Genomic DNA, 26,343 nt, shown 5'->3' with positions numbered 1-26,343 from the left:
GAGTTTACTGACTTATTTGATGTGGTTATATCAAGAGTTTATTGATTAAAAAAAGGGCTTGGTGCAGCTAAGACTGTGATAGACATTTTAGACCCATTCAAAAAGGCCATTCTGTTTTTATCATTCTCTACTCCTTTACTGGGAGATGTGGCAGCCATAGGGAACAGGAGTATTGATGTGATTGTTCCAGCTATTTGCAAGCTCTTAGTGGGAATCTGATTCAGAGCTGCATAGAGTTAAGCTCTGTACCTCCCCCTGCCAGAGGCTGGTAGTCAGAGACAGGTAAGTCCTTGCTAGCTGCCAACCTAAGACAGAGTACACTTGGTGGAAAGTGTATCTTGATAATGAATAAAGATTTTAGTGATGAAGGTGACCTAAGACAGACACAGTCTATCTGAGCAGTCTGAGGGGCCCTTTAAATTATTAAGAAGGAGAACCTGTGGAGACCCACAGAGATTTCCTAGTGAGAACTTAGGGTTAGAGAATCTGAGCTTGCTTTACCCAGCAGGGCTACATAAGGAGATGATTTAGTCACAGGTGTGTTTACCAGGTGTTTGGAAGGGTCTACACTTGGCTGTATGGTATGCTTTGATCTCACAAGGGGGAGGTCCTTTGCTTCTCTCCTTGGTATGTTATAAAAAGCCTTTTCAATAAACTTTCAAGGCCATTGGGTAGTGATCCAGGTCCTCCTGAAGCTATCCTGTGTTTCTGTCTTCTTCTCATCAGCTAGGCCTATCTTTCCATCTAATATTTTCTTATTCTTCTCTCATAAGAACCCTTCAAAAGGTGGGAGCTGGCCTCCCACAGTCTTCCCACTCCAGAAATGAAGTCTGGGGAGAAAAGGGCTATGCACATACAGAGGAATCCACTGAACACTTCCAGATCAGAATGGCTTTTATCCTTCCATATAACCAAGATAGCTTTGAGGAAAGCCAACAGCTTCAAGAACTGAGACAAGTGATGGTTCTCAGGGAAAGGACAAAGAGCTCAAGACGTGGAGTCTCAGAGTGTTGTGTGATAAATTGACAAATAAAACAAAAGGAGCTGAAAACAAGAGTTCCTGAGGTGGGTCTGTAATCCCAGCATGGGCATAATGGAGGCTATACTTAAGAAACCTGGTCTCAAGGAGAAGGGGAGTGAGGGCCAGCTTGAAGGTCACTGACAGGGGAGACTGAAAGCTGAAAGGGAACCTGATCTTGACAATTTGTTGGAGCCTAAGAAATATCCACCTGCATGGCTCTGATGCATGGAGCCCTCACTATAGAGGTATGTTTAGTACGGGTGGATTATATTTATTTCTCTAAGCAAACTCTTTAGTTCTTCCATGACTATTATTTACATAATTGAAATATTATAAATGCTGTTTTTTGTTTCATGACTTTTTAGAACTAACTCTGGCAGAATGCCAAAGAGCTAATTAACGTGGCAACAGAATGCACACATTCTAACAGAAGTCTTGTAAAAAAAAAAAAAAAAAGCAAAAAAAACATAATAATCACCACAGAGCTGACAGTGGTTTGGCATGACTGTGGAGAAGAGTGAGGTGATGAAAGATGACAGAATTCCCCATATCACAACACCTGTTAATGGAGGAAGAAACAGCTAAGTTATAAACACACAGAAAATCCGTAAGAATGTGTGTTTATAAAGGGGGTGGGGAGATGGCTCTGTCAGTCAGGTGCTACCTTGAAAGCACAAAGATCCAAATTCAGATCCCCAGCATCCATGCAGAAAGCTAGGCACAGCAGTATAAGCCTGTAACCCCTGCACTGGGGAGGTGGACATGGAGCCATTGAGCCTGGCTAGCCAGCTAGTCTTGCTAAATTGCTGAACTTCAGGTTCAGTGAGTGTCTTGGTTATTTTTCTATTGCTGTGAAGAAACACCATGACGAAGGCAGCTGATAAAGACAGAGTGTATTGGGGTCACAGTTCCAGAGGGTTAGAGTCTAAGCAGGCAGGCATGGCATCAGAGCAGTAGCTGAGAGCTTATATCCTACTCCAAAGGCAGGAGGCAGATGGACAGAGAGCGCTAACTGGGAATGGCATGGGCTTTTGAAACCTCAAAGCCCAACCCCCAGTGACACACCTCCTCCAACAAGGCCACACCCCTAATCCTTCCCAAACAGTTCCACCAAATGGAGACCAATAATTCAAACATGTAAGTCAATGGGAGCCATTCTCATTTAAGCCAGCACAGTGAGAAAGCCTGTTTCAAAAAAAGATGGAGAATGATAAAGATACTGGATAAATGACCTCTAGCTTCCATACTCACTCACACTTTCTCACTCTCTTTCTCTCTCACACACATATATATGAACATGTGTGCACACACACATACAATGCAAAGACAAATCTTGGAGAGTTGCAGAGAAGGAAAGGTAATATGAGTTAGGCAGTTTTCACATATTTCACAGTGGAGACCAGGTAAAATTATCAAATCAAGAAATAGAAAATGGTGTGGTAGACACTTACAAGGTAGAGGCAGGAGGGTCAAGAATTGAAAGCCAGCCTCATGAGACTAGCCTGGGATTCAAGAGACCTTATCTTTAAAAAATGGAGGAGGGAAGATGGAAAGAAGGAAGAAAAAATTATTTAGAATTATAATAATATTTTCTCCAATTGTGGGACAGGAGACTTTGAGAGCTCACCCCATACACCTCCATCCCTCTACCTCTCTCTCTCAAGCTTGCTGAGTAACCTAGGCTGGCCTGGAACTCTTAATTCTTCTACCTCTGCTTCCCAAGTGCTAGGATTATGGACATGCTCCTGGTTTTAACTTTTCACTTGTTACAACCCAGTCACTTTTATAACTCAGGACTCATCAAACTCCGGTCCACGGGTTGGCTTCCTGCTTCTGTAAATAAAGTTTAACTGGGACAGAGTCATAATCGTTTGAGTGACATACAGCTGAGTTTATGTCAATAACACAGCTCAGTACTTCTGACAGAAACCACATGGCTGCAAACAAAGTTTCTACTCTGTCTTTTGTCACCAAAAAACCTTGTTAAACTCTGCCATAGAATACAACTTCCTTTAAAACCGTATGCTCTTCATCTGTATTTTCTTTTTTAAAGGAAACTGAAATGAGAGAAAAGTCTGCACTCCCCACTTCTCAGAACTGATTTCCAAGCGACTGTAAACTTGAAATCTAGGTTATAAAAAGCTTCCAACAACTTCAATTCATTCTTAAACTGTCTCCCATCATGATGCATTTGATCTTGGAACGGGTCCTTCACCATGGACGAACCTAGAGAAGGGGTTGAAACAGAAATGTAATCTTTTGTCTGCTAAATCTTTCCACTCAAGAAAAGCCTGGTTCTTCAGAAGGTCTTTAGAAAGTGTTTGTTTTATTCCCCATGACATGTCAAAGTCTTTTCAACTAAAAAAAAAAAAAAAATGCAAATGAGAGAAACTGAAGAATGCAGAGCTTCTTAATAAGGCGTTGTTGCCTAACAACCAAGTATCAGATAACATTTAGATACAGTTGACTAAGGAGGAAGAGACTGGAACGGCCCAGATTTGAAGTCAGGATCCTGACTTTACCATGGGGAAGGATTTAGTCAGTATGAAACAGAGGTGAGTTCACTAAGTAGAGACAGAGGTGAGTGGAAGTGCATGCTTTACAGTCAAGTATGGAGGGGAGGCCCAGTGTCTTAATAGATAGAATTTTGTGGCCTTTAAAGTCACACTGCTCAAAATCTGTATTTTATCCCCACTTTCAAAGATTAAGTAGAGTTTAAAAATTAAGTTCAAAATATGAGCTGGTCCACTTCTCTCATTTTAAGGAATTCCCTTTCTGTAACTGCAAGGTGGTTTGCAGTTACTATTAAACTCAAAGGTCATGTAAGTCCTGGTAATTAGTTGTCTTTAACACTTGTCTTAGTTAGGGTTCTATTACTGCAATGAAACACCATGGCCAAGATGCAAGTTGGGGAGGAAAGAGTTTATTTGGCTTACACTTCCATATTGTTTGTTGTTCATCGTTGAAGGAAGTCAGGACAGGAACTCAAATAGGGCAGGAACCTGGAGGCAGGAGCTGATGCAGAGGCCACGGAAGAGTGCTTACTGGCTTGCCCCTGTGGTTTGCTCAGCCTACTTTCTTATAGAGCCCAGGACCACCAGCCCAGGAATGGCACCACCCACAATGGGCTGGGTCCTCCCCCATCAATCACTAATTAAGAAAATGCCTTACAGCCAGACCTTATGGAGGCATTTTCTCAATTGAGGTTCCCTCCCTTCAGATAATGTTACCCTGTGTGTCAAGTTGACCTAAGACTAGCCAGCACAACTGCTCTTATCTAAGATAAACCCCAGAAAAACAAGCATTGTTTTCACATGGGTAACTTTTCCTTTGTCAACTGTGTTGAAATTCTGGATTCTCAGCCAGTGGGAAATGCACAGCAGGGTTTGGATTCTGAGGTAAGGGTCTTCCTTCTCCTTCCATTGCCCCTTAATTTTTCCCGAATTTCTATTCCATCCCATTAACAATGTATTGACACCTGTACCTGCTGAGGAAGGGACTCACTGCACCGTGATTTGAAGTTAGTCTTGGACCCTGTGATAGAGCTGCCCTTCGTGTGGCTGAGACCTTTTTTCCAGCCCCTGGGTTTTGACACTTGCAACAGGAAAAACTGGAAATCTGGTACAGGCTTGTTTATATTTTTTTCAGCTAGGGAGCCAGTTAATTAAACCTCCAAACCAGACTTCCCCCTTTCAGCTTGGAAAAATCAGAGCATTTCTCCCACTCTTATCAGAAATTAGTCAGATGAACCTCAAACTCATGGCTCGTTTTGTGCTCGTCCGGGAGTTGAAGTTGCAAGGTGAAACAGGACCCGAGTATGTGTTCACTCATCTCAGACAACAGCCACTGAGTGCTGCATAGGTCACTAAGACGGGTCCAGTAGGAAATTCTTAGCAAGTTGCTGACAGTCGAAGGTGGGTTGATGGGGCAATGTTCAGTTCTCTCTTGCAGGATTTACCTTCAGGTCTTCCACGGGGCACACATGTAATTCTAGGAAAGTTCTTCCATGGTATGGCCAGGAAGGAGAGCAGCAGTCACTGTCTAACGTGGCAAGCCCACATTCTCTATCTGCCCTTGGAACAAGGCTTTAGTGGAGAAGGACAAGCTGTGGGTTAAGATCAGGGGTAAGATAGGGTAGGAAAGAGAGCTAACAGAAAGCTTGGCCTCCAGACTAGAGCAGGAATATTTGTGAAGGTCATACCTCTGAGTCCCAGTCCATCCTAAATCATGTTGCACCACCTCTTCTTTCTCAGATCTTCTGAGATCTTTCTACCTTCTAGAAAGCGTGCAGTGTAAGTAACTGTGGGAAATGTCCAGGAGAGCTTCAAGACATGGACTGACTCTGGCAAGCACTGATCCACTCAACACCAAAAGGAGACTACATGCTCAGAAATCACCGTGGAATACCATCTCACAGCACAGATGTAAAGGACTTGAGCCTCTGTGCACTGGAGGTACCAACAAGAAATTCCAACCCAGTTCCTGGTTAGGTTAATGTAACTCCTCATAGTAAAGGTCCAGGAAAAAGACACATCATCTCCACACATTGGGGATGTCATTTACCTTAGTATCTATTGATTTATTATGACAAGAAAAAATTATGTGACATCCAGAATAGGCAAAAGAGAAAAAAATAACCTCAGTCTAAAGAGCTAAAAATATCATTAGAACTAAATATAACACACACACACACACAGACACACACACACACACACACTAGAACTGGGAGATACTAACTGTGGTCAATACTTTCAAGGATCTAAAGGAAAAGGTAGACAGCATACAAGATCAGATACATAATCTCAGTGACAAATGGGAACCATTAGAAATCATTCAATGGACAACAACAAACACATTAACAGAGATGAAAACTACTTTTACCAATTGATTGAATGTAACAATTTAATAATTGATAGAGCAGAGTAAGAAATTGGTGAACTTGAATATTGGAATATAAATTGTCCAAAATAAGCCAGGTGTGGTGGCACATGCTTTTAACCCCAGCATTTGGTAGGCAGAGGCAGGTGGACCTCTGTGAGTTCAAAGCCAGCCTGGTCCACTTAGCAAGTTCTAGGCCAGCCAGCTGTCTCAAAAAAAAAAAGTACTCCCAGAAAATGCAATGGAAAAAAAAAGCTAAAAATAAACACTTACAGACCCTTCAAGAGTTGTAGAACAATTCCAGAAATATCAGGCAGTCTAACATAAGCATAACTGGGAAAGAACAGGAAAATGGACTAGATAATATATTTTAAAAAATAATGGCTTGACTTTTCCAAAGCTAGTGACAGACACTGAGCCACATTTCAAGGAATACCAGTTAACACCAATAGGATAGATACTAAAGCAAAAGAAACACACCTAGACATATCTTACCACAACTAATGAAAGATAGGGAAAATATTGAAAGCAGTTAGAGAAAACAGACATCCTCCAAAGAGCAGTGAGTATACATCTTCTATCAGCACTATGACAACACTAAGGTAATAGACTAACATTATATATCCATCCACCCATCTATCCATTCATCCATCCACCCATCCATCTATCCATTCATCCGTCCACTCATCCATCTATCCATTCATCCATCTATCCATTCATCCACCCATTTATCCATCATCTATCAACCTACCACCCACCCACCTATCCATGCATGAATGCATTCATCCACCCACCCATTTATCCATCCACCCATCAACCCATCCATCCATTCATTCATTTTGTTATTTATTTGACAAGAGATCTCATTTTGCAGCCCAGGCTTGCATTTAATATTCAGCAATTCTCTTGCCTCAGCCCCGAGTGCCAGAATTACAGATACAAATTGCCAGGGCCAGGCAATAACATCTTTAAAGTGCTGGAAAGCAGGGTGAGCTGGTAATCCAGCATTCTATAGTGACTTAGAATATCCTCAGAAAGTGAAAGAGAAAAATAATACAGACTTTCTCAGATAGACAAAAATCAAGGGTACCCACTGCTCTCCAACTGTCCCATAAATGCCATCACAATGTTAAAGGAAAATCTTCAGGTTGAAGGGTTACAATTAAAGGGCAGAAGAAATAAAATAAATCCAGGCACAGACTTTTAAGAATTACTCTAAAAGGTGTGTTTTGAAGAGCCCCTGCAGTAGCAGTGGAAGATGTATTCACAGCACACGGGACAGGGAAATGAAGCTAACCATGGCACAAGAGGAGGGAGAGAGGGAGGGAGGGATTGGGAGTGTACCCTGTAATCCTTGCAACATACTGTGTGAGAGAGTGTAGTGTTATTTGAAGGAATACTTCGAGTCTCTTAAACTGATATATTGTAGGCTGCAGGCAGTCCTCTCCTTACCTCCCAGCCCACTGCCCCTTGCAGTGCACTCAATACACGCGTTAACAGATGAATGAATAATGAAAATGTAGAACACATACACAATAGATTTTCATTCAGCCATGAATAAAACTGAAATCATGACATTTGCAGGGAAATGGAAGGCTCTGGAAATAATTGTGTTATGTGAGGTATCGAAGACAAGTACCTCATTATCTCTCATAAGCGGATCTTTGATTTTAATTTTCGTATGTGTGCCTATGTGTGTGGGGGGTATAGAACATGAAAGGATACTCCGAGAGGGGAAGAAGAGATATTAAGGGGGTTTTGGGGAGTGGGGTAAAGGAGAGTAAGAGAATACATGAAAGAGACAGGGGAGCTGGTGGGGGAAGGATGGTAGCAGGAGGCAGGCACAGGGGTGAGAGGGGAGGAGGGAACAGGTCAACAGGAAGGAAGTACTTCGGAGGACCCCACAATGAAATCCATTACCGTGAATGACTCTAAAAATAATAATACATACATATATATATATATATATATATATATATATATATATACATATATATACTGTAAACCTTAGAGGAATTACTAAATATTATAAAAAGAGATGTAAACGGCAAATCAATAGAAGAGAGACCTTTGAAAGCTGGATGCCTGGTACATGCTTGAAGTATGAGCTACTTGAAGCAGGGTTGCTTGAGCCCATGGGTTCAAGAACAGCCTGGGTGACACAGTGAGACCCTGTCTACCCGCTGAAAACCAGAGAAGGCAGTAACAGAGGCAAAAGTACAGCACCCACAGATGGGACAAACAGAAAATGGCTGGCAGACTGCTCAACTCTTAATCCAGCCGTATCAACACTCATTTCAAATGTGAACGGCATAAACACATCAATGAAATGACTGACATTTGAATAGCACACACCTAAATATAGTCTATGATAAATCCATTGGAAGTATAAAGACATACACAGATTAAAAGTAAGAGGTTGGGGCTGGGATGTGAATCAGTGGTAGAGTGCTTGCCTAGCATGCAAAGGGCCTTGAGTTTAATACCTCACATAGGGGTAGGGGAGGCAAGGGGTGACCAGAGACAAATATATTGAGCATTGTTGCTAAAATTCCTTCTTCAGGAGGAGATGTAAATAATGTCTCCGGCCGGGCGGTGGTGGCGCACGCCTTTAATCCCAGCACTCGGTAGGCAGAGGCAGGCGGATCTCTGTGAGTTCGAGGCCAGCCTGGTCTACAGCGCGAGATCCAGGAAAGGTGCAAAGCTACACAGAGAAACCCTGTCTCAAAAAACCAAAAAATAATAATAATAATAATAATGTCTCCGTCTCCTCCTAAGGCTCTGTAACAAACTGAGGTGTGATTCCACCAAAGTTCACTCTGGGGAGCCGATGAGTTTGGTGTGCTTACTTACAGCGCCTAAGTGAGGGGTTACTTACTGGAGTGTGGGTGCGCCCATCAAAAAGACTGCACTGGCAAGTCTTCACCTCGCAGGGATGACGGCTTTTCCACTGCCACATAGATGGGGTCCTCCCCAACCTATACTCTTCAGCCCCTTCCACTAAGAGTCAGAGGCTTCCTGCAACTAAGGAAGATTGCAATCAGCTGCTGTGCGGGATGGCTGGGTACTCAGGTGAGGTCCCAGCATCCCCCGCCCCCTGTCTGTTTGTGAGAGAAGTGAATAGTCAGCAGGCCCTGCTGTGATCTTTTCCAAGCAGGCCATCAGAACTTCTGAAGATGGCGGCAGTTTGGCTTGGAGGGCAGTACTGTACGAGTTTCTCTTGTGATTAGGAATTTGGACTTCTTTCAGATTTTGAAATGTAAATATGAGATATTTGGGGGATGGGGCTCAAAACATGAAATTCATGGATGTTTCGTGTACCCCTTATTTTTATAGCCTGATGGCAATTTTACAAGCTCAAAAGTAATTTTAAGCAAAGTCAGGTGATGACTCACTCTGTAATCCGAGCACTTGGGAGGCTGAGGCAGGAGGAGGAATGAATTTGAGACCAGTCAGGGCTACATAGTGAGTTCCAGGTCAGCCTGGGCTACAATGTGAGACCCCATCTTAGAAACAAAATAAAACAAAATGTGTATGAAACCAAGTTTGTGATCATGGACTGATAATATATCCACTGTGAGACTTTCTACTTGTGGTGTTTTAGATTTTTGGAGTAGTCTGGATTTTGGATTTGGAGGGTTTTAGGTTCAGGAAGCCTCACTCGTGCTATGGATACCAGCAATCAGGAGAAAGCCATAATTTTTTTAAAAAGTAAGCTTTCAAGCAAGGAGGCTTATCAAGAGAAAAGAGAGACATTCCACAGTGACAAATCTGAGGTATCAACCCCTGAGGGAGGCAGGACAATTCTCTGTATGCGACGGCAGAGCTTCAAAATGCACGCTGCCACGCTGGATGGATGTGAAGGCTGAGAGAGGACACTCTAAAGTCAATAATAAAACATTAGGAAGAAAATCTGAGAAAGTATAAATGACTCCAGTAACACCATCAACATTTCCAGACCATTCCCCCACTGATAGCCCTGCCCATGGGCACAGGCGCCATATTCTGGGCAGTAAACTGCAACTGAACAGACAATGTTCCCACACTCTACACACTAGAGTGTTTGGTCAGATACAATCAGAGGAGCAACCTTGGGCAGTGTGACAGAAATTCCTCAGGTGTTTCTGATGCCTGTTTCTGCCTCCTCCTTTGCATCTGGGCCACTCCCACTAAGAATCTTTGGACTGGAACTTGGCAGTCAACAGGGTGAGTGAGAGCAGGGAGGGCCCACGAGACTTGGCTGAAAGACGGGTTCTATAGACCAACACGTCACGGACTCACGCACATACTTAGCTATGATTTGTTCGCCTACACCTTCAGTAGATGTTACTTGAGCTCCTGTATCAGGCACTCTGCGTTGCCCACCACAGATGGGCCCCACTGCTGAGGGCAGGTAGGGGGCTGCAAGGGTCTACCTTCTGAAGACCAGACCGAAGCAAGGAGCTGAGAACTAGTGAGTCTACAGAAACTGAAGTTATTCAAAACCGAGAGAATTAAACACTGGAGACTAGTCTCTTTAATAGATGGCTCCCTGGCCGAGGTATGAAAGCTTGTCTGTGGCTTTTCACCAAGGCTCAGATGTGAGGCCCCAAAGGCTTGTTTTACTAGTCCAGACCTCAGGCAGGAGGCAACCCTCACTCTGAATACTGACACACCAGCCCTGTGTGTCAGGCTGCTTGGGCTGTACACAGGATGGGTGGTAATTGATTTTCTCTTCATCCTGGAAGCTAGAAATCAAAGCACTGGAGACGTTAATTCTCCAGAGGCCTCTTTGGTTTGTAGATGGCCTTCTCACTGCGTGGACCTGTGTCGTCTCTCCTTCCGATCTCCTAGGCCTACCTCAGTGACCTGGTTTTACCTTAATTATCTCATTGATGGCTTTGTTTCCAAACGCAGTCACATACGGAAGCACCCATCCCCATCGAGAGTGAGGACTTCAGCATAGGACTCTGATGGGGACAGGTCCCAGGTCGGTCAGATACCTTGGAAGCCCAGTGCCCCACAGGAAGAGATCAGAAAAGAAAGCTCTGTTCACACCCGATCCAGCCAAAGCAGAGACTCTGGTGGATGCAGCTCGTATTGGAAGGGTTGTAAGGACGCTGTCATAGTGTTGGTCCCTGTGTGGCCCAGGACATGTGTAGGTCCAGCCATTAGCAGAACAAGCTGCTTCTCCTTTGTAAACTCCTCATGTGCTCAAAGGTTATTCCAGCCTGACCTGGGAGGCAGTGTTCCCGGCAGACAGGGCAACTTGAGGCCCTACATTTAGCAATTTTGTGGGTGTCCAGCCTCTGCCTCCCACCCTGGCCTTTCAGGAGCCTGCACAGGGCACCTGGTGGAGCACCTGAGCCTGAGATAGAAGCGGGGGTGGGGGGCGGTGTGTGTCAGGAAAATGGCTTGATAATGAAAACAATTTGATCATCTCATTCTACTCGTTTCTTGGGAGGAAACAGGATCTAAATTTAACGGCCTCTGCTTCTAGAAGATGGGGTTTGTTTTGTTTAAAGGACTCCCTGGTGATTTGCTGCTAGTTTTTCCGTTGTCTCCGTAGCAATTTGAAATTGTCCTAGGTCTGAGAGCAGGCCTGTCATCCCCATGGGGGATCTTTCAGGGGCAACGTGTTCTTCATTGGATAGCAGGCTAAAAGTAGAATCTCTGGGTTTGGCAAATGTAACAGCAACCATGGAGCTAGGTGCTCTGCAGGGAGAAGGACTGGTCTCCAAGGCCTCCGGACTCCCTGCAAATAATTGAGGGTGCTCCCAGAGGAAGCTAATAAACATGTGCCCTCAGCACTCCCCCACAGCCAGCCTTGCTGTTGTTTTTAATAATCCGGGCATCACAAACACAGCCCTCCTTATCTCCATGTTAATGAAGCCAATTCCCCAATGGAGAAGGGCGGAGCGAAGCTGAACAGTGCACATAAAGCAGGTGTCAGCCACTGAGCACCTGTGCTCTGCCACCAAGCTAGGCAGTCGGCCTCCATTACTGTGGCTGCTTACTGCTAAAATACCTGTCGCTAGAGATTATTCCCTCTGTCTCCGTCTCTCCCTGTTTCTGTGTGTGTGTGTGCGTGCGCGTGTGCATGTATGCACACTCCTTTAATTTTGTTATGTATACAATGTATTGTGATTATTCCCATCCTCTATCCCTGTCTTCTTGGGATGGTAAAGACCTGCCTGGCATCCTGAAGATGGCCATTCTCCCCCAACCCTGCTTGCTCCCCTGGGATGCAATGGTGCTCACTCCTGCCCGGGCATCCTGCCCCATGTTGGAAAACTCTGATAGTTTAAACCACTTCTTCTTCCGTCCCCCTCTGAGTCTGAATTTATGGCTCCGGTTTGCCCCATTGCTTCTTTCTTCCTCCTTCAAACATCTGGCGGAGACACTTCTGCTTCCCGCGAGTCAAGCATCCCTCCCTCCTCTCAGGCTACCTCTGTGAGGACTTCATAGCTTGCCAGCCTAGCTGTTCTCCCCCGGATCCTTTCTAGAAAATTAGCCATTTGTCTGTGGGGCACACACGGCTGGCATCTACTTTCTGCTAGCTGGAACTCACTAGACTGCCACCGTAGATAGGTGTGTGCATTGGCTGTGGCTGGAGCTGAGGGTCTCTGCTGCCAAGCAGAGCTCCCCACGACGCCTGGGCACCACGGGTCTTCAATGCCTCCCTCTAGCCGTCTCTGCAGGCTCGTGAAGGCAGACTAGAGTTGGAGAGGCATTAACTACATTTTCTCATGTTGTCTTCTCAACCTGAACTAAAATCTTAACTTTAAGCAGGAGCCGAGCACAGTACCACATCCCTGTCATCCCACACTTTGGAGGCTGAGGTAGGAGAATAGTTTCAGGCCGGCCTAGGTTACTTGGTACATCACAGTAGAAGCACATAGTGGAGAAGCCACTATACCTCATGGCTGCCCAGAAGTAAGAGAGAGAGAGGGAGAGGGAGGGAGGGAGGGAGGGAGAGAGAGAGAGAGAGAGAGAGAGAGAGAGAGAGAGAGAGAAAGGGAGAGGGAGAGGGAGAGGGGGAGAGAGAGAGAGAGAGAGAGTAGGGTTAATATCCCCTTCAATAATGCCATCAATAACCTAACTTTCTTTTTTTTTTTTTTTTTTTTTGGTTTCTCGAGACAGGGTTTCTCTGTGTAGCTTTGTGCCTTTCCTGGAACTCGCTCTGTAGACCAGGCTGGCCTCGAACTCACAGAGATCCACCTGGCTCTACCTCCTGAGTGCTGGGATTAAAGGCGTGTGCCACCACTGCCCAGCAATAACCTAACTTTCTTCCAGTAGATTCCACTACCTCTCAACAGTACCATAGGTTAGCCACCAAAGCCTTCCATATATATGTACCTTTGGGGGATAGTCAAAATCCAAACTGAAGCACACCCCGATAAAAGGACATGAAAAGAGGCTTTTTCGTTGCCATTACTGTGTAAAACACTTAGATGAAATGGCTGAAAACAACAATAAACATTCATTCCCCCCAGTTTCAGTGTCCTCCCTGGGCAGACTGGCCTGGGATCTCTCAGGAGACCGCAATCATTGCATCCGCTGGCTGCGGTCACCTGACAGCTTAGGGCTGGAGGAGGCTGTCTAAAGACCGTGGAGCTAATGGGCTCTTCACACAGAGGCAGGCTGGTGCGGGTGGTTGGCAGGCGGCCTCAGATACCAGAAGCAACTTTCCAGGCCTATAGATGAGCCACACAGGCCTCTTCTCACCCGGGCCTCTCCACAGGCTCTTTGAGTATTTTTAAGTTATGGGGCCGACTCCCCTCAAAGCGAATGGTCCCAGAGTGTGGTATAAAAGCAATAACGGGGATGGAGACATGGCTCAGCGGTTTAGAGTGTTTAATGTTCTTCCAGAGCGTGCAAGTTCTGTTCCCAGCACCTGTGTTGGGTGGTTCACACCGGCCTGCAACTCCAGTACCTTCTGGCCCCAGCAGAAGCCTACGCTCACGCTAAGTAAATAAACAAATAAATAAATACTGAATTAAAAAGCACCAATGCCGCCGGGCGGTGGTGGCGCACGCCTTTAATCCCAGCACTTGGGAGGCAGAGCCAGGCGGATCTCTGTGAGTTCGAGGCCAGCCTGGGCTACCAAGTGAGTTCCAGGAGAGGCGCAAAGCTACACAGAGAAACCCTGTCTCGAAAAAAACCAAAAAAAAAAAAAAAAAAAGCACCAATGCCTTTCATTACCTAGCTCTAGGTGTTACCCACTGCCACTTCTGCTACATTTGTGTGTGTGTGAGTGTGTATGTACATGCTGGTGCATACATGCGCTTATGTGAGTAGAAGCCAGGGGTTAACTTCAGGTGGAGTTCTTCAGGATGAGGTCCACCTTATTGTTTTGAGACCGGTTCTCTCTGGCCTGGAACTCACCAATTCATCTAGGTTGACAGGCCAGCCAGCCCAGAGACTCTCCTCTCTCCTCTTCCTCAGGGCTGGGATTACAAGTGTGGGTCACCACATGTATGTACGTCCTGGGGTCCAACTCAAGACTTCCTGCTTGCGCAGTAAGCATTCTCCTGAAGACTGGGCCATCTCCCCGGCCCACTTCTGCTCCAGCCTACACTGGCTCCCCTTGTGCACAGTCAGCCTTGGGCCAAAATATCAAATGGGAAACTCTAGAGGTTTAAATTGCATGCTGTTGTATGGATTATTATTATTATAATAATAAATTGTCCACTCTCCCTACCTCTCCACCCCTGCATTCTATTTTTAAGTAGAATGAGAAGTCTCCCGGCATCCTCCATCAGCCTGCTCCTTCCTGCCTGAGAGACATGAGTGATCCTTTGACGGACACTTCGGCTTGTCTGAGGGCAAGCATACCAGGTTTGTCACCACAGCCAGCCTCTTAGGAGCTATTTCAGTGACCTTGTGGATCACGGTGGCACGACAGTGCCTGTGTCCATGAAGCCCTTATTTTTACCCAAGAAAAGGTCCCAGAGTGCAAGAGCAGCAACGCTGGCAATTCAAAGTGCTTCCTCAAGTTAAACGGTCCAGGTTTATCACAGATGTACACGTTGCATACAATACTCTTATTGATATGGGCAGTGGGCAGTATCCATTGTTGAGGGTGGGGTGCTTACAACATATCCCCTGTGGATAAGGACACTGTGGTAAATAGAAGTGAACAGTCGGGTTGATCCACGCTCAGGATGGGCAGTATGCCCCACACTTTAAAGAGAAGATTGTTGAAGAATTTGTGGGCATATTTTAAATTCACAGGCTAAAATGTTTGCTTTTTATTTTAAGGCACCACCATAATTTTGTTGTTGTTGTTGTTGTTGTTTTCTCCTAGGCTCCAGTATAAAGAATATCTTCCATTTAGTTTCTCCGTCCATTTTCCATTCCAGATGGATGCACAGCTAAAGTGCATGCTCTCTAAGGTGTCAGGGGGTGATGTATTTGCTTCTTACCGATTTCTCACCTACCATCCTCACCCCAGCTTGCACAGGAAGCCTGGTTTATCCTCAAGCTGGCTACTGACAAGGCTAGAGCAGCCGCCACAGGTCTGAGCTTACTGGAAGCTAGCCGGAGCAGGGAGATCTTCAGGGCTGTTGACAGTCAGTCTAATACAAAGGCTGTTTTGAGAAATGTGACAACTCAGACAGATGGAGTCCATGCTGGCCACGCTGGGAAACACAGATCTTGTGGTTGGTGCTATTCAGCATTAATCAAAGGGCAGACTTGAATGGGGTAGAGAAAGTTCCATCCATCACGACTCCTGTCAGTGAGACGATGCCATTTGTTTGGAAGAGGCTCTCTGTTAGTTCCTTGGAGTGGCATATGTGTGCAGATGAACTGATGCTCTTGAGACAACCAAGGGAGATTTGTCCTGCTGTGTGTGGGTGGCTGGAGCAATGGGACCAAGAAGATAAAGAAAGCTGGAGAGGTGGCTCAGAGGTTAAGAGCTTTAACTACTCTTCCAGAGGTCCTGAGTTCAATTCCCAGTAACCACATGTTGGCTTACAACCATCTATAATGAGATCTGGTACCCTCTTAATGGCATGAAGGCATACATGCAGGCAGAATACTGTGTACATAATAAATAAATAAATCTTAAAAAAGAAAAAAAGCTGTGTCTCTTCACACCCATAAAACTATGAATCTACCCCACATGTTTAAAGGGCTCTATCAAGACCAAAGCTGTCAGGTGTGGGGCTGGGTGAACGCCTATAATCCCAATGCTAGGGAGCAAAGACAGGAGGATCCGTGAAGCTTGCTGACTAGGCAGCCTAAACAATCAGCTCCAGTCTTTAAAAAAAAAAAAAAGGTAGAGAAGTGATGAAGACACCCCCCCCCCCATATCAATGGAGACTCCTGGCTTCCATACACATACATGTGCATTTGTACCTCCACACATGTACGCGCACGCACATGTGCATGCATTCACACACACACACACACACACACACACACACACACACACACACACACACAGAGGAATGCCATGTGTACATGGAATTCTACAGACTGTGAAAGGAGCCACCTTCTGGGTTAAGATAGCAACAATCCCCCAAAATGCAGGAGTTCCAAGTGCAGAATAGAGCAGAATGCCCAAGAATTGTGGTGACAACTTTGGGTTTTCCCAAGCATGAAATCTGCCGCTATCTACTGGATTTTAGCTAGCTCTTTTAAGAGGAAAAGAGACACAGATTCAGTGAATGTGTTGTGGACTGTTAGAGCTCCACACACCCAGATAACACTCTATCCATTGCTTCTCAACCTGAAGCTTGGCACCAAGGTTAAAAAAAAAAAGTCAGCAGCAGGGCAAGCAGGGGAAGCATTTGATCAGACTGTCATCACAACAGGCTGGCTGTCCATCGCCTGACAACTGGATCAGAACATGGGGCTCCCATTTCCAGGAACAAGAGTGGTCCATGATGTGAGCATTTCATCCTTGCCCAAATCCATGGGGAAGCTGGGATGCTTCCAAAAGACCAGCCTCATGATTGATTTTCTCCGTTCTTCTAAAAGTTTATTTCCACCTACACATAAACCCCTTTGTATATTCCTTCCAAAACACAAACGACACCATTTGCCACACAATCCCACCATTTCTTCTGCTCTCATTCACATAGAAGCTCTTGAAAGTTAGCCCTAGCTGATGTAGCAGTAGGCTAGCTGGCTTTGACCTACTTCATCTGTGCCTCTACCCCAGTAGTACCCCGAAAAGGGTTCTATCAAGGTCACCCAGGACTTCTGTGTGCCCAGAGCCAATGGCCACTCCTGTTCTCACTTGACCAATGTCATCTAGCAGATCTCAGCCTAGACAGTTACACAGTTCCCTCCCAACACTCTTCTTTTTCTTCTCTCTGCTCTGCTTTTTTTCTTGCTCCAAAGGCAAACTGGATACATTTGCTCTCCCTGGACCCCTTAGAGTCAGGGCAACCTTAGCTCAGTCCTGGCAGCCCTCTCTTCCACTTCTAGACCTGAATTTCTGTTTTTTCTTTCTTCCTTCCTTCCTTTTTTTTTTTTTTTTTTTTTGAGACAGGGTTTCTCTGTGTAGTTTTGGTGCCTGTCCTGAATCTCGCTCTGTAGACCAGGCTGGCCTCGAACTCACAGAGATCCGCCTGCCTCTGCTCCCGAGTACTGGGATTAAAGGTGCGCGCTGCCACCACTCGGCATGTGTCCCATTTTATTTCAAACTGAGATCTCCTTAATCTATAACTTGATCTGTGGACATGGTATATTTACTTAGTGACTTAATGGGAAGCCATTTAAGATGTCCTCTTTTCTGTGGATTCCACTCTTGGGCTCCATTTCTGCAAATGATTTCTCCATTCAATGAAGAACTCCAGCCAAAAACCTAAGTGTCAACCCTTATTTACATTCTTTTCTTCTCATACCACATCACACACACCCACTTAGACCATTACCTTAGCCCAGGCCACGAGGATCAGCTATATAATTAGACTACCTCATCAGCCAACCCCTCCCCCAACCTCAAGTGTCCTTTTGGCTACAACCAATCTCTGGTTTAGGCTCATCATTGCACCTACAAGTATCTGTCTTTGACTTCTGCATATTTAATGTCTAATCACTGTATCCTTTTCGAATTAAAAAAAATGGGTGTGCCACAAAAATTGAGATTTCACGGGGCTGGACCCCATTGTAGAGACCCTTACAGAGAGCCTTCACACAAGTTAGAAACATTACACAGTGTTCAAATGTGCTGACAATTTAAAAATTACAAAATGAAAGCCACCAAAAGCCAAAACTTTCTCTCATCCTGATCAAGGAGTTAACGGATGAGGGAAAAGGTGGTCACCAAGGAGACAGCATGAGATGCACACTTGTTCCTAAGACAGGAGCTCTCAAGGTCACATTCAGGATGCTCCTAGTGGTCTTTGAGGACAAGGTTCACTCCTGGACTCACTGTATTTTAAAAACGGGAATACTAGCATTGGGGATTTAGCTCGGTGGCTTAGTGCTTGCCTGGCTACATGAAGGTTTAAGCCTCAGCTCTGAAAAAAAAAAAACAAGATTCACAGTAGGGTTTTAAAATGTAGGCCCTCGATGGCCTTAGCTTCAATGTGCCTCAGTTTCCCCATCTTCAAAGCAGAAATAAGTACTCACCCCAAGGACCGAAGAGAGGGTTGTCAATAATGCGTCTAACACACTCCGGGCAGTGCCCAGCCTTCTCAGGAGAGGGTGATTCTCCAAGGTTCTCCCCCTCTTCGTTGCCACTCCAGACTTCTGGATCATCATCGAGCCTTGGCTGTTCTCCTGCTCTTCCGGTACAGTGGAAGACCCCAATCTCCACACGGAGGGTGGCAGTAGAGGCTGTGGTCATTCCACCTACTGAATTCTCCTATGGCCCTAAAAGCCTACAGCCTTCGGTTTGCCACACCCTGAAACACAGAGAACAGCAACCTCTGCTTAATCAACACTGGATGCCTCTCTGTGATCCTAAAGTGGGCCCACTACTTCCATAGGGTTCCTCGGAAATGCTCTGCTGGCCGGAGAAATGACGGTTTAGGGTAAGCACGGACAAATTGGCTTGTCTCTAGCTAAAACTATTAATGCCGAAGCTTTAGCATTCTTGTGTAGACACAGTCATTGTGGAATTCGGGTTTTATGTTCTCTAAGAGAATGTCATGAATAAATCAATTTGGCTGGGCGGAAAAAAAACCTGTCCCAAGACTTTTTCAACAGAGGCAGATGCAATAAAATTGTAGCACTAATGGCTAGAAAAATAATTTTCATGAGGATAGAAAATAGACTAAAAGTGGCAACCCTTAGGACACATAAAATCAAATTACAATACAATATATTGGGATGCTGGGCTGATTTTGAGTCTGGCCGAACTAACTCCCATGGAGACTGACTTGCAGAGAACAAATTGAAACTGTTTTTAAAGCAACAACCATATAGAAACTCTGAGATCCCAAATTGGTGTTCCAGCCCAATTTCACCACATTCTATGTTCCTGGCTACTGTCCCAGTGATCCAGTTATCAATAGGAAGATACAGGCTGGATGCATGGAATGCTATAAAGGATTGATTGTGTCCTGACTAGATTTATTTCTTTATTATTTTATTTTATTTTGTCAACTTGACACAAGCCATGGTCATCTAGGAAGAAGACACTTCAGTTGAGAAAATACTTCATTAGACAGCACATCAAGTCTGTAAGGGCATTTTCTTGATTAATGACTGACATGGGAGGTCTAGTCCACTTCCAGCAGTGCCATCCCTGGGCAGGAGGTTCTGGGTTGTATAAGAAAGTACACTGAACAAGTCATGGGCGGCAAGCTGGTAAGCAGCACTCCCCCATGGCTTCTGTTTCAGTTTCTGCTCCAAGTTCCAGCCTCGGCTTCCCTGAGTGGACCGTGACCTGGGATGTGTTAGCCAAAATAAAACCTTTGCTCACCAAGCTGCTTTTGGTTATGGTGTTTCTCACAGCCACAGGAAGCAAACTAAGACAGACAGCCTTTAAAATTTTTATATTCTTACAATGTTGTGATACAGAGAGCAAATGAGAAAAAAAACCCTACATATTTTTCTCTCTCCCTAAAAAGCACACCAATGTTCTGTTAGAACAACGAAAACAAACAAGCCAACCCCCCAAATTTCAAACACCCAACCCAGCCAGGATTTTCAGTGAGGTGTGAAGGGGGAACTCAATACACCGCCTTTGACTCAGTATAGGAAGATGTTCCCCGCGAGCAGAAATAACATTTACACACAAAGCCGGAGCGTGTTTGAAATCTTTTATTAAACAGGCAATGCATTGTGCAATGGTTCAGGACACAGATGCCTAGTGGAAAAGTTTAAAAATTATTTTTGGAAACAGTCTATGAGTTGACAAACCCTGTCACGTCCCATCCTCCCCTGCTCAAGGGTGGATAGCTTCAGGAAACCAGACTGTTCCGTAGCTGCTCTTGTAAACGACATCCCTGCTTTCCCATAAACATCATGCCTATTAGTAAACACAAAAGACGACGATGGTCCACGGCAAGACAGTGGCCAGAGGCACTGGCTGATGACAAGGGACAGCCCAGACCTAGAACTCATAAGAAGTTCCAGTTCTGTTCTTAAAGGACATCCAACATTCACCTCTCTTCACTTCCATTCGCTGGCTATTGGGGCCTCTTTAGAAAGTGGATGCTGAAGGCTCACACTGGTACCTCAGCACAGGAAGGAGCTTTTACAGGGTTCCTCCTGCTGCAGCCCCTCTGGCTCAGGACTGAGGCTCTCTTGTCTTCTTTGATCCACCTGGTTCCTCTCTCTTCCCCGAGCACATCATAATTCGATGACAAAAATCAATCTGAAGTTTCACAGTCTGTTTGCCGTGATTTATTGGCAGTTTAAAACTAAGTGGCCCGTCAATGCAGTGGACATCCTTCATCAGCAGGCTGCCAATCTATTTTATGATTTGGGGCATGTCGCTCCAAGCTTGCGATTTCTTCCTGGCGAGTTCCATCCAGGACGGCTGATCTGAACTCGCATAACTGGCTCTCTTCAGCTGATGCAACTCCTTCTCTGTCATCGCTGCAGCCTGAGCTGCTGAAAAGGACACAAAACAAGAGACAAGAGTGTGGATTTTCACTAAGTCCCTTGAACAGCTTTAAATACACGTTACAGGCTCCACTGTGTTCCAGAACACACAATCCGTTAATACGGAAATGTGTGAAGATTTAAGCATCAGGGATGGAGTGTAGCGGATTGAAAAGGCTGAGGAGCAGGCTTGGATGGTTGTGGAAGCCAAGTGAGTTGAGAATGTTCAGGGTCTAACCACAGAGCCCTGGAGGTAGGCTGCACACTGGAACAAGCCTAATACTGTCACAACCACACACTTAAAAGACAGCTTGGAAAGTTAGATTCTTGAGTCTACAGTGCAAAACAAATAAAATTTAGAAACTATTGGGGTGTCGTTCGGTGACAGAGCATATGATCAGTGTGCAGGAGACCCTGGGCTCATTGCCCAGCAGCATGAAAAGTGAAAACTGACACATGCTACCAGAGTGAGCTCAGAATCACATTCAAAAACAGCAGAGAAAAGGGCCCGTGTTTTATGATTTCATGTTCCCAAAAAGGCAAATCTTATAGAGACATAAGGTAGGCTAGTGTTTACCTACAACCAGGGAAGGGAATGTGACAAATGGGGATGAGTTTCTTTCCAGTGTGAGGGGAATGTTCTATTCTTAGGTTGCCACCAGGGTGGCAGGACTCAAAAAATATACATAGTCTCATTGTAAGACACATCCACTGAAATGTACATTTAAAACGGGTGAATTTTAAGATGTGTGAATTTCATCTCAATAAAAGCTCCATTTAAAAAAAAAAAACAAACAGCTCGACATAGTAAAACGATTCAACAAAACAAACTCCAGCTGCAGGAAGAATTTGGTTATAATGACAGCAAAGTGTTTGGAAATGCATGCCAATCTCATACCCAAGTTCTGGTGGGACAGTGAGATTCCTCTCTGTAGTCCCTCCTTGAGGCTCAACTTTGATCCCTGCCTCTGGGTCACAGGAGGCTTTGCAGGGGTCATTAGGAAAGATTTGCTTCGGACAAAGTCACCCTGCTTCACAGGCTCCTATGGAGACACAAGACAGACACACACGCTGCCCAACTATACAGACTCAGAGGGGCAGACACCCAAAATGACTTAGCTACAAGATGTCTCTCTCAAGATGAATCATGCTGCTGGCACTTTCTGGAAAGGGCGCCATGCACCAGCTCGCCGATGCTACCCATCAAAATGCCAGAGCTCTGACTTGTACCAGCCCCTTCCAGCCCACATGCTCACGGTGGCTCCTTCCTTGTACCTACAACATCGCCTCAGCCCCAGATGATGGACAGCAAGGATTCTATGTGAAAGCCAAACAAATGTGGTTTGGAAATAGCGTTGTGGCTTTCTGACACATGGTGAAATGGCACAGGCCGAAACGGGCTAACATTTCCTTCTTTAACTTCCTTTCCCCTGAACTACATAGAGGTCTGCAGCCGTGGCTACAACTAAGGATTGCATTAGCAGGAAGGGAAACAGGTCCTACTGCAGTGCAGGTTCCCTTTCCCGTACAGCAGAACCCCGTTTATCCTGCTGCTGAGTGGAGGGATACAGAAGCCGAGTCACGCCTGCTTCGGAGCACAGTTGCTTGGGTTGATGAAAGCTGTTTTCAGCTGAATGCAGAATGCAACCCTGGGTTTCAGCTGTGCAGCCCCAGGTGAGGAATAAGGGAACCCAGCAGGCAGCAGCAGCAACAGGGGTCATTTATCACTGCACAATGAGCTGAGATGGATCTGGTGACAGTGTCACCACGTGTCTAAGGGGAGACGTCATTTTAACTGTCTTCAATTTTTCCAGAGGCTGAGCTGCGTTGCCTAGGAGGCCAGAGCACAGCGCTGTCTCCACAGTCTTCATAACAGCCCACACAGGCAAAGAACGGGCAGATTGCTGCGCTATGGGGGCTAGAAGCTGACATACCGACTTGGTCTCACTGGTACTCAAGCGTGTGTCAGCAGTCACCATAGGCACGGGCTCTGTGATGTTCACGCAGGATCTCTGCGATCACCGCAGTGCCTGCCCCCACCACACCCTGCCAAGATCCCCCACTGAACTCCACAGAAACAGTGTTTGCTCTCAGCACCTGGGTTTGCTTTCCAGTTTCTGTCTTCAGGATCCGTGACCCAGACTTGTCTTCCTGGTTGACGGGCAGGTCTGGGGCTCCTCTTCGCTTCTGCCGGGCCATGGTGATCCAGGGTGGGGTGGGTTGCCCACCAGCCCCAGGACCTGTAGCAGCAGGAGGCTGAGCCTTTTCTGTGATAGAGGCAGTAAGGGAGCAAGGTTAGGTACACAGTCTCACCCCCCCAACTTCTCTCCCACACAAGGAGTTCTGTATTGCCTTGGCTCAGGGAGCAAGAGGAGGTGGGGTTGAGGGGTGGAGTCTAGGCGAGACCCCACTTTCCCTTACTCCCTGAGCCAAAGCCTCTCTGATGACGTTATTTCTCTTCTTCGGCAGACTTTAGTTTTTCTAAAGATGCCTCAAAGAGATTATCTCCTCCGGTCTGAGCCACCAAAAAAAATATATATGTAACTGCCACCTCAACATGCATTTTAAAGCGATTTCTACCAGAGCACTCTGTCTAGAAAGAGATAGAATGTGTGCACAGATAAGCTGTCTTTGACAGTCTTCATTTGGGACCAGCGCCCTAACAACATTCCCTTTGCGGGATGTGATGCCATGTCTAAAATCATTTCATGCTTCATTCCTTACCCAGAGGCCCGTTATCACCTGACACAGGAAATGCTAGGTGCCCACATGTTTAACAGACTGTATTTCTCTCCTGCTTTCCACAAAGTCTTTAGAGGCTCACTGAGATTTTCTTTTTTCTTAAAGGGTTCTCTTTGCTCTCTCCTAGCATTTCTTTACCCTTAGTGATCAGGAGTTCCCTATGAACTCTCTTCTCAAGGGTCCCGTCCCCCCCCCCGTCCCCCCCCCCCCCCCCGCCCCCGCGTCCTATCCCATGGTGTGCTGGCTCGAGGCAGCTGCCTCAGTTGGAAATAGATGAAAATTTCTCTCTGGGTTTGAACTTAATTCTCTCAGTTGACAATATATTCGGAAACAGTTCTGATTAAGACTAAATTCACAACCAGAAGAACTTGCCATTCCAGTTTCAGATCAGAGGTAGAGAAGTAACTTGCTGAGGGCCCGGGCAGCCTCAGCAGATCTAGTGTGTTCCTGGTCTCCCTGCACTCCGGGCACCTCTTAGCCCAAAGGCACACGTTCTGGCAAAGTCTTTATGCCATACGCACTTGAATAATTTCATTCGAGCTAAAAGATTTTTAGATTTTGATCTAAATTTTTTTTTTTTTTTTTTTTTTTTTGGTTTTTCGAGACAGGGTTTCTCTGTGTAGCTTTGCGCCTTTCCTGGAACTCGCTTTGGAGACCAGGCTGGCCTCGAACTCACAGAGATCCACCTGGCTCTGCCTCCCGAGTGCTGGGATTAAAGGCATGCGCCACCACTGCCCGGCTGATCTAAATTTTTCAAACTGAGCATGAAGGGGGTTGGGCGGATAAGCGGTTAAGAACACTGGCTGCTCTTCCAGAGGACCCACAGGTGACTTACAACCATCTGTAACTCCAATTCCAGGGGTTATGACACCCTCTTTGGCCTCTGCAGGCATATATGGGGTATATAGATAAACATGCATGCAAAACACTTGTACACATAAAGCAAATAAATAAATAAATAAATAAATAAATAAATAAATAAATAAATAAATAAATAAAAGAAATGAACAGAAAAGTTATATGGAACAGCATGTAAGGGAATTGGTATAAGAGGAGGCCACTGAGGGAAGCTGGGACTCTGGGGCTGGATCAAAGGACGGGGCCTAGTGGACTAGACCCAAGGCTGACATCTCAGGGGGACTGTGACAACTCCTATTTTCTTCCCCAGTCTTTGCATGGAAACTGTGGTCTTGTACACAAAGCAACGACATCAAGCTTGGCGGGGAGCAATTTTTCCTTTCCCTGTATCAGGGTGTGCTGACAGAATTCTATTCTGAGCACAGAGGGGTCACCCACCGGAGCTGCCTGTCTGTAGGGTGGCAATGTTTCCAACTGCACGGTTGTGTGCCCATGTATCTCCGTTCACATGCCGACCCTCAGGAGTCGGTGAACCCTGCGGCTGCACCTGGCTGTGCCAGGATGAGACAGGTGACCTACTCAGGCAGCGCCACTAAGCACTGACCTGGGCAAGTGGCCAAGATCTCTCAGGAGCCATTTCATTCCCTTCTTGATTCTGAGATGTCCCCCAACGTGGACACTTCCCACGATGCCGAGCCTCAGAAACGTTGCGTCTCTGTCCCAAGTAAGTCTGGGCAGAGCTGGGTGACGGCCATTCTGCTCTGTGACACAGGTCTGAGTGACCTCCATGGCCTGCACCCCACTCTCTGCACTCGACAGCCACATTGGCTGGGTCTGTGCTCTACCTGGGCTGGGGAGGGCTAGAGAGGGGAATGAAGACACGGGCCACAGACAGCATACGGAAGCCTTCAGGGGCCAAAGCGCTTGTAAGTCACAGCTCAAAGCATGACCTCTCAGGGTCAAGGTTGCATCATCAAATCTCTTCTGGGATTAAAATCTGTTCAAAAGGTCAGTCCCAAGAAAACATAGATGTGGTGTCAGTTCAAATAAAACACTCCTTTGTTTATCTTTCTGCCTCAACAGACAGGCCTTAATTTCCTGGGGATTTGGTTCAAGGCCTCTGACACCTCAGCTCCTTTTCCCTGAATGACAAGGGCTTTAGGTTGTCAAGTAGGTCTGCAGTCAATGCCCCCGGAGCTGAGCATTTCTTTGACTGAGGACCAGAAACCGCATGTTGGAATTTGTGCGATCCCTTTGCTGGGGGTCTGGGAGAGGCTGACTCCCCACACACAGCTGCCAGGGAAGGGAGCAAGACAATCTGCCTTAGAACAAACCCAGACCAACACTTCCAGATGCTGAAGTGCTGCACGTGTGGGGAGCCGGAGGGCTCCCCGGCTCACCCCAGACAACCCGAATGCAAGGGAGAACAACTTCTGAACGGAGGAAATTATCATTCTGTGATTTAAGGACAGGATTCCATCAAAGGAGCAGTTGATAAATTGGTTCTTTTTTTTCAAAATCCCTTCCTCCCCATTTACATACTCTCTTCCCTTAAGATCTATTTGGGGAAATATGTGTAAAGCACTAATCCTCAAGACAGCCTGTCCTGGGGCTGGGTGGAAGGCCTCAGACTAGCAATACGCTTCTGGGCAGACAAACCCCCTTAAAGTGGGTGTAAGTGCGGGTGTAAAAATTCTGCAAGACAACCTGCCAGCTACACCTCCCAGATTCAAAGAGGTTCAGTGAAGTCATCCTCCCGCTCCCCCAGGCCCCAGCACAGCGCCGGCCACCTGCCAGCTGCTCTCCCTTCCAGTGTGTGCTCAAGAGTTACTCTGTTGCTGCCGGCAAAT

The 26,343-nt window shown here is 46.0% G+C and overlaps 1 protein-coding gene across 5 annotated transcripts in view; it reads right to left on the bottom strand.

Moving 5' to 3' along the window:
* Positions 1-20,092: 20,092 nt before the first annotated feature.
* Cracdl (CRACD like) overlaps positions 20,093-26,343 on the bottom strand; it is a 125,889-nt gene continuing 119,638 nt past the window's right edge. For 4 of the 5 annotated variants that reach the window (XM_052745129.1, XM_052745131.1, XM_052745130.1 and 1 more), the window contains 3 exons: positions 22,991-23,160; positions 21,792-21,936; positions 20,093-20,902 (listed from right to left, as the gene is read on the bottom strand). In XM_052745129.1, the coding sequence (XP_052601089.1) occupies positions 20,760-20,902; positions 21,792-21,936; positions 22,991-23,160 (458 nt within the window). In that variant the 3' untranslated portion in view covers positions 20,093-20,759. The remainder of the gene's footprint in view (positions 20,903-21,791; positions 21,937-22,990; positions 23,161-26,343) is intronic. The other variant, XM_052745128.1, reaches the window with a different exon arrangement.

This window comes from Peromyscus californicus, unplaced genomic scaffold (genome assembly GCF_007827085.1).
Source record: "Peromyscus californicus insignis strain IS unplaced genomic scaffold, ASM782708v3 Scaffold_19__1_contigs__length_69161282, whole genome shotgun sequence".
Classification (NCBI taxonomy): Eukaryota; Metazoa; Chordata; class Mammalia; order Rodentia; family Cricetidae; genus Peromyscus; species Peromyscus californicus.
This window is presented reverse-complemented; position numbering and strand designations above follow the sequence as displayed.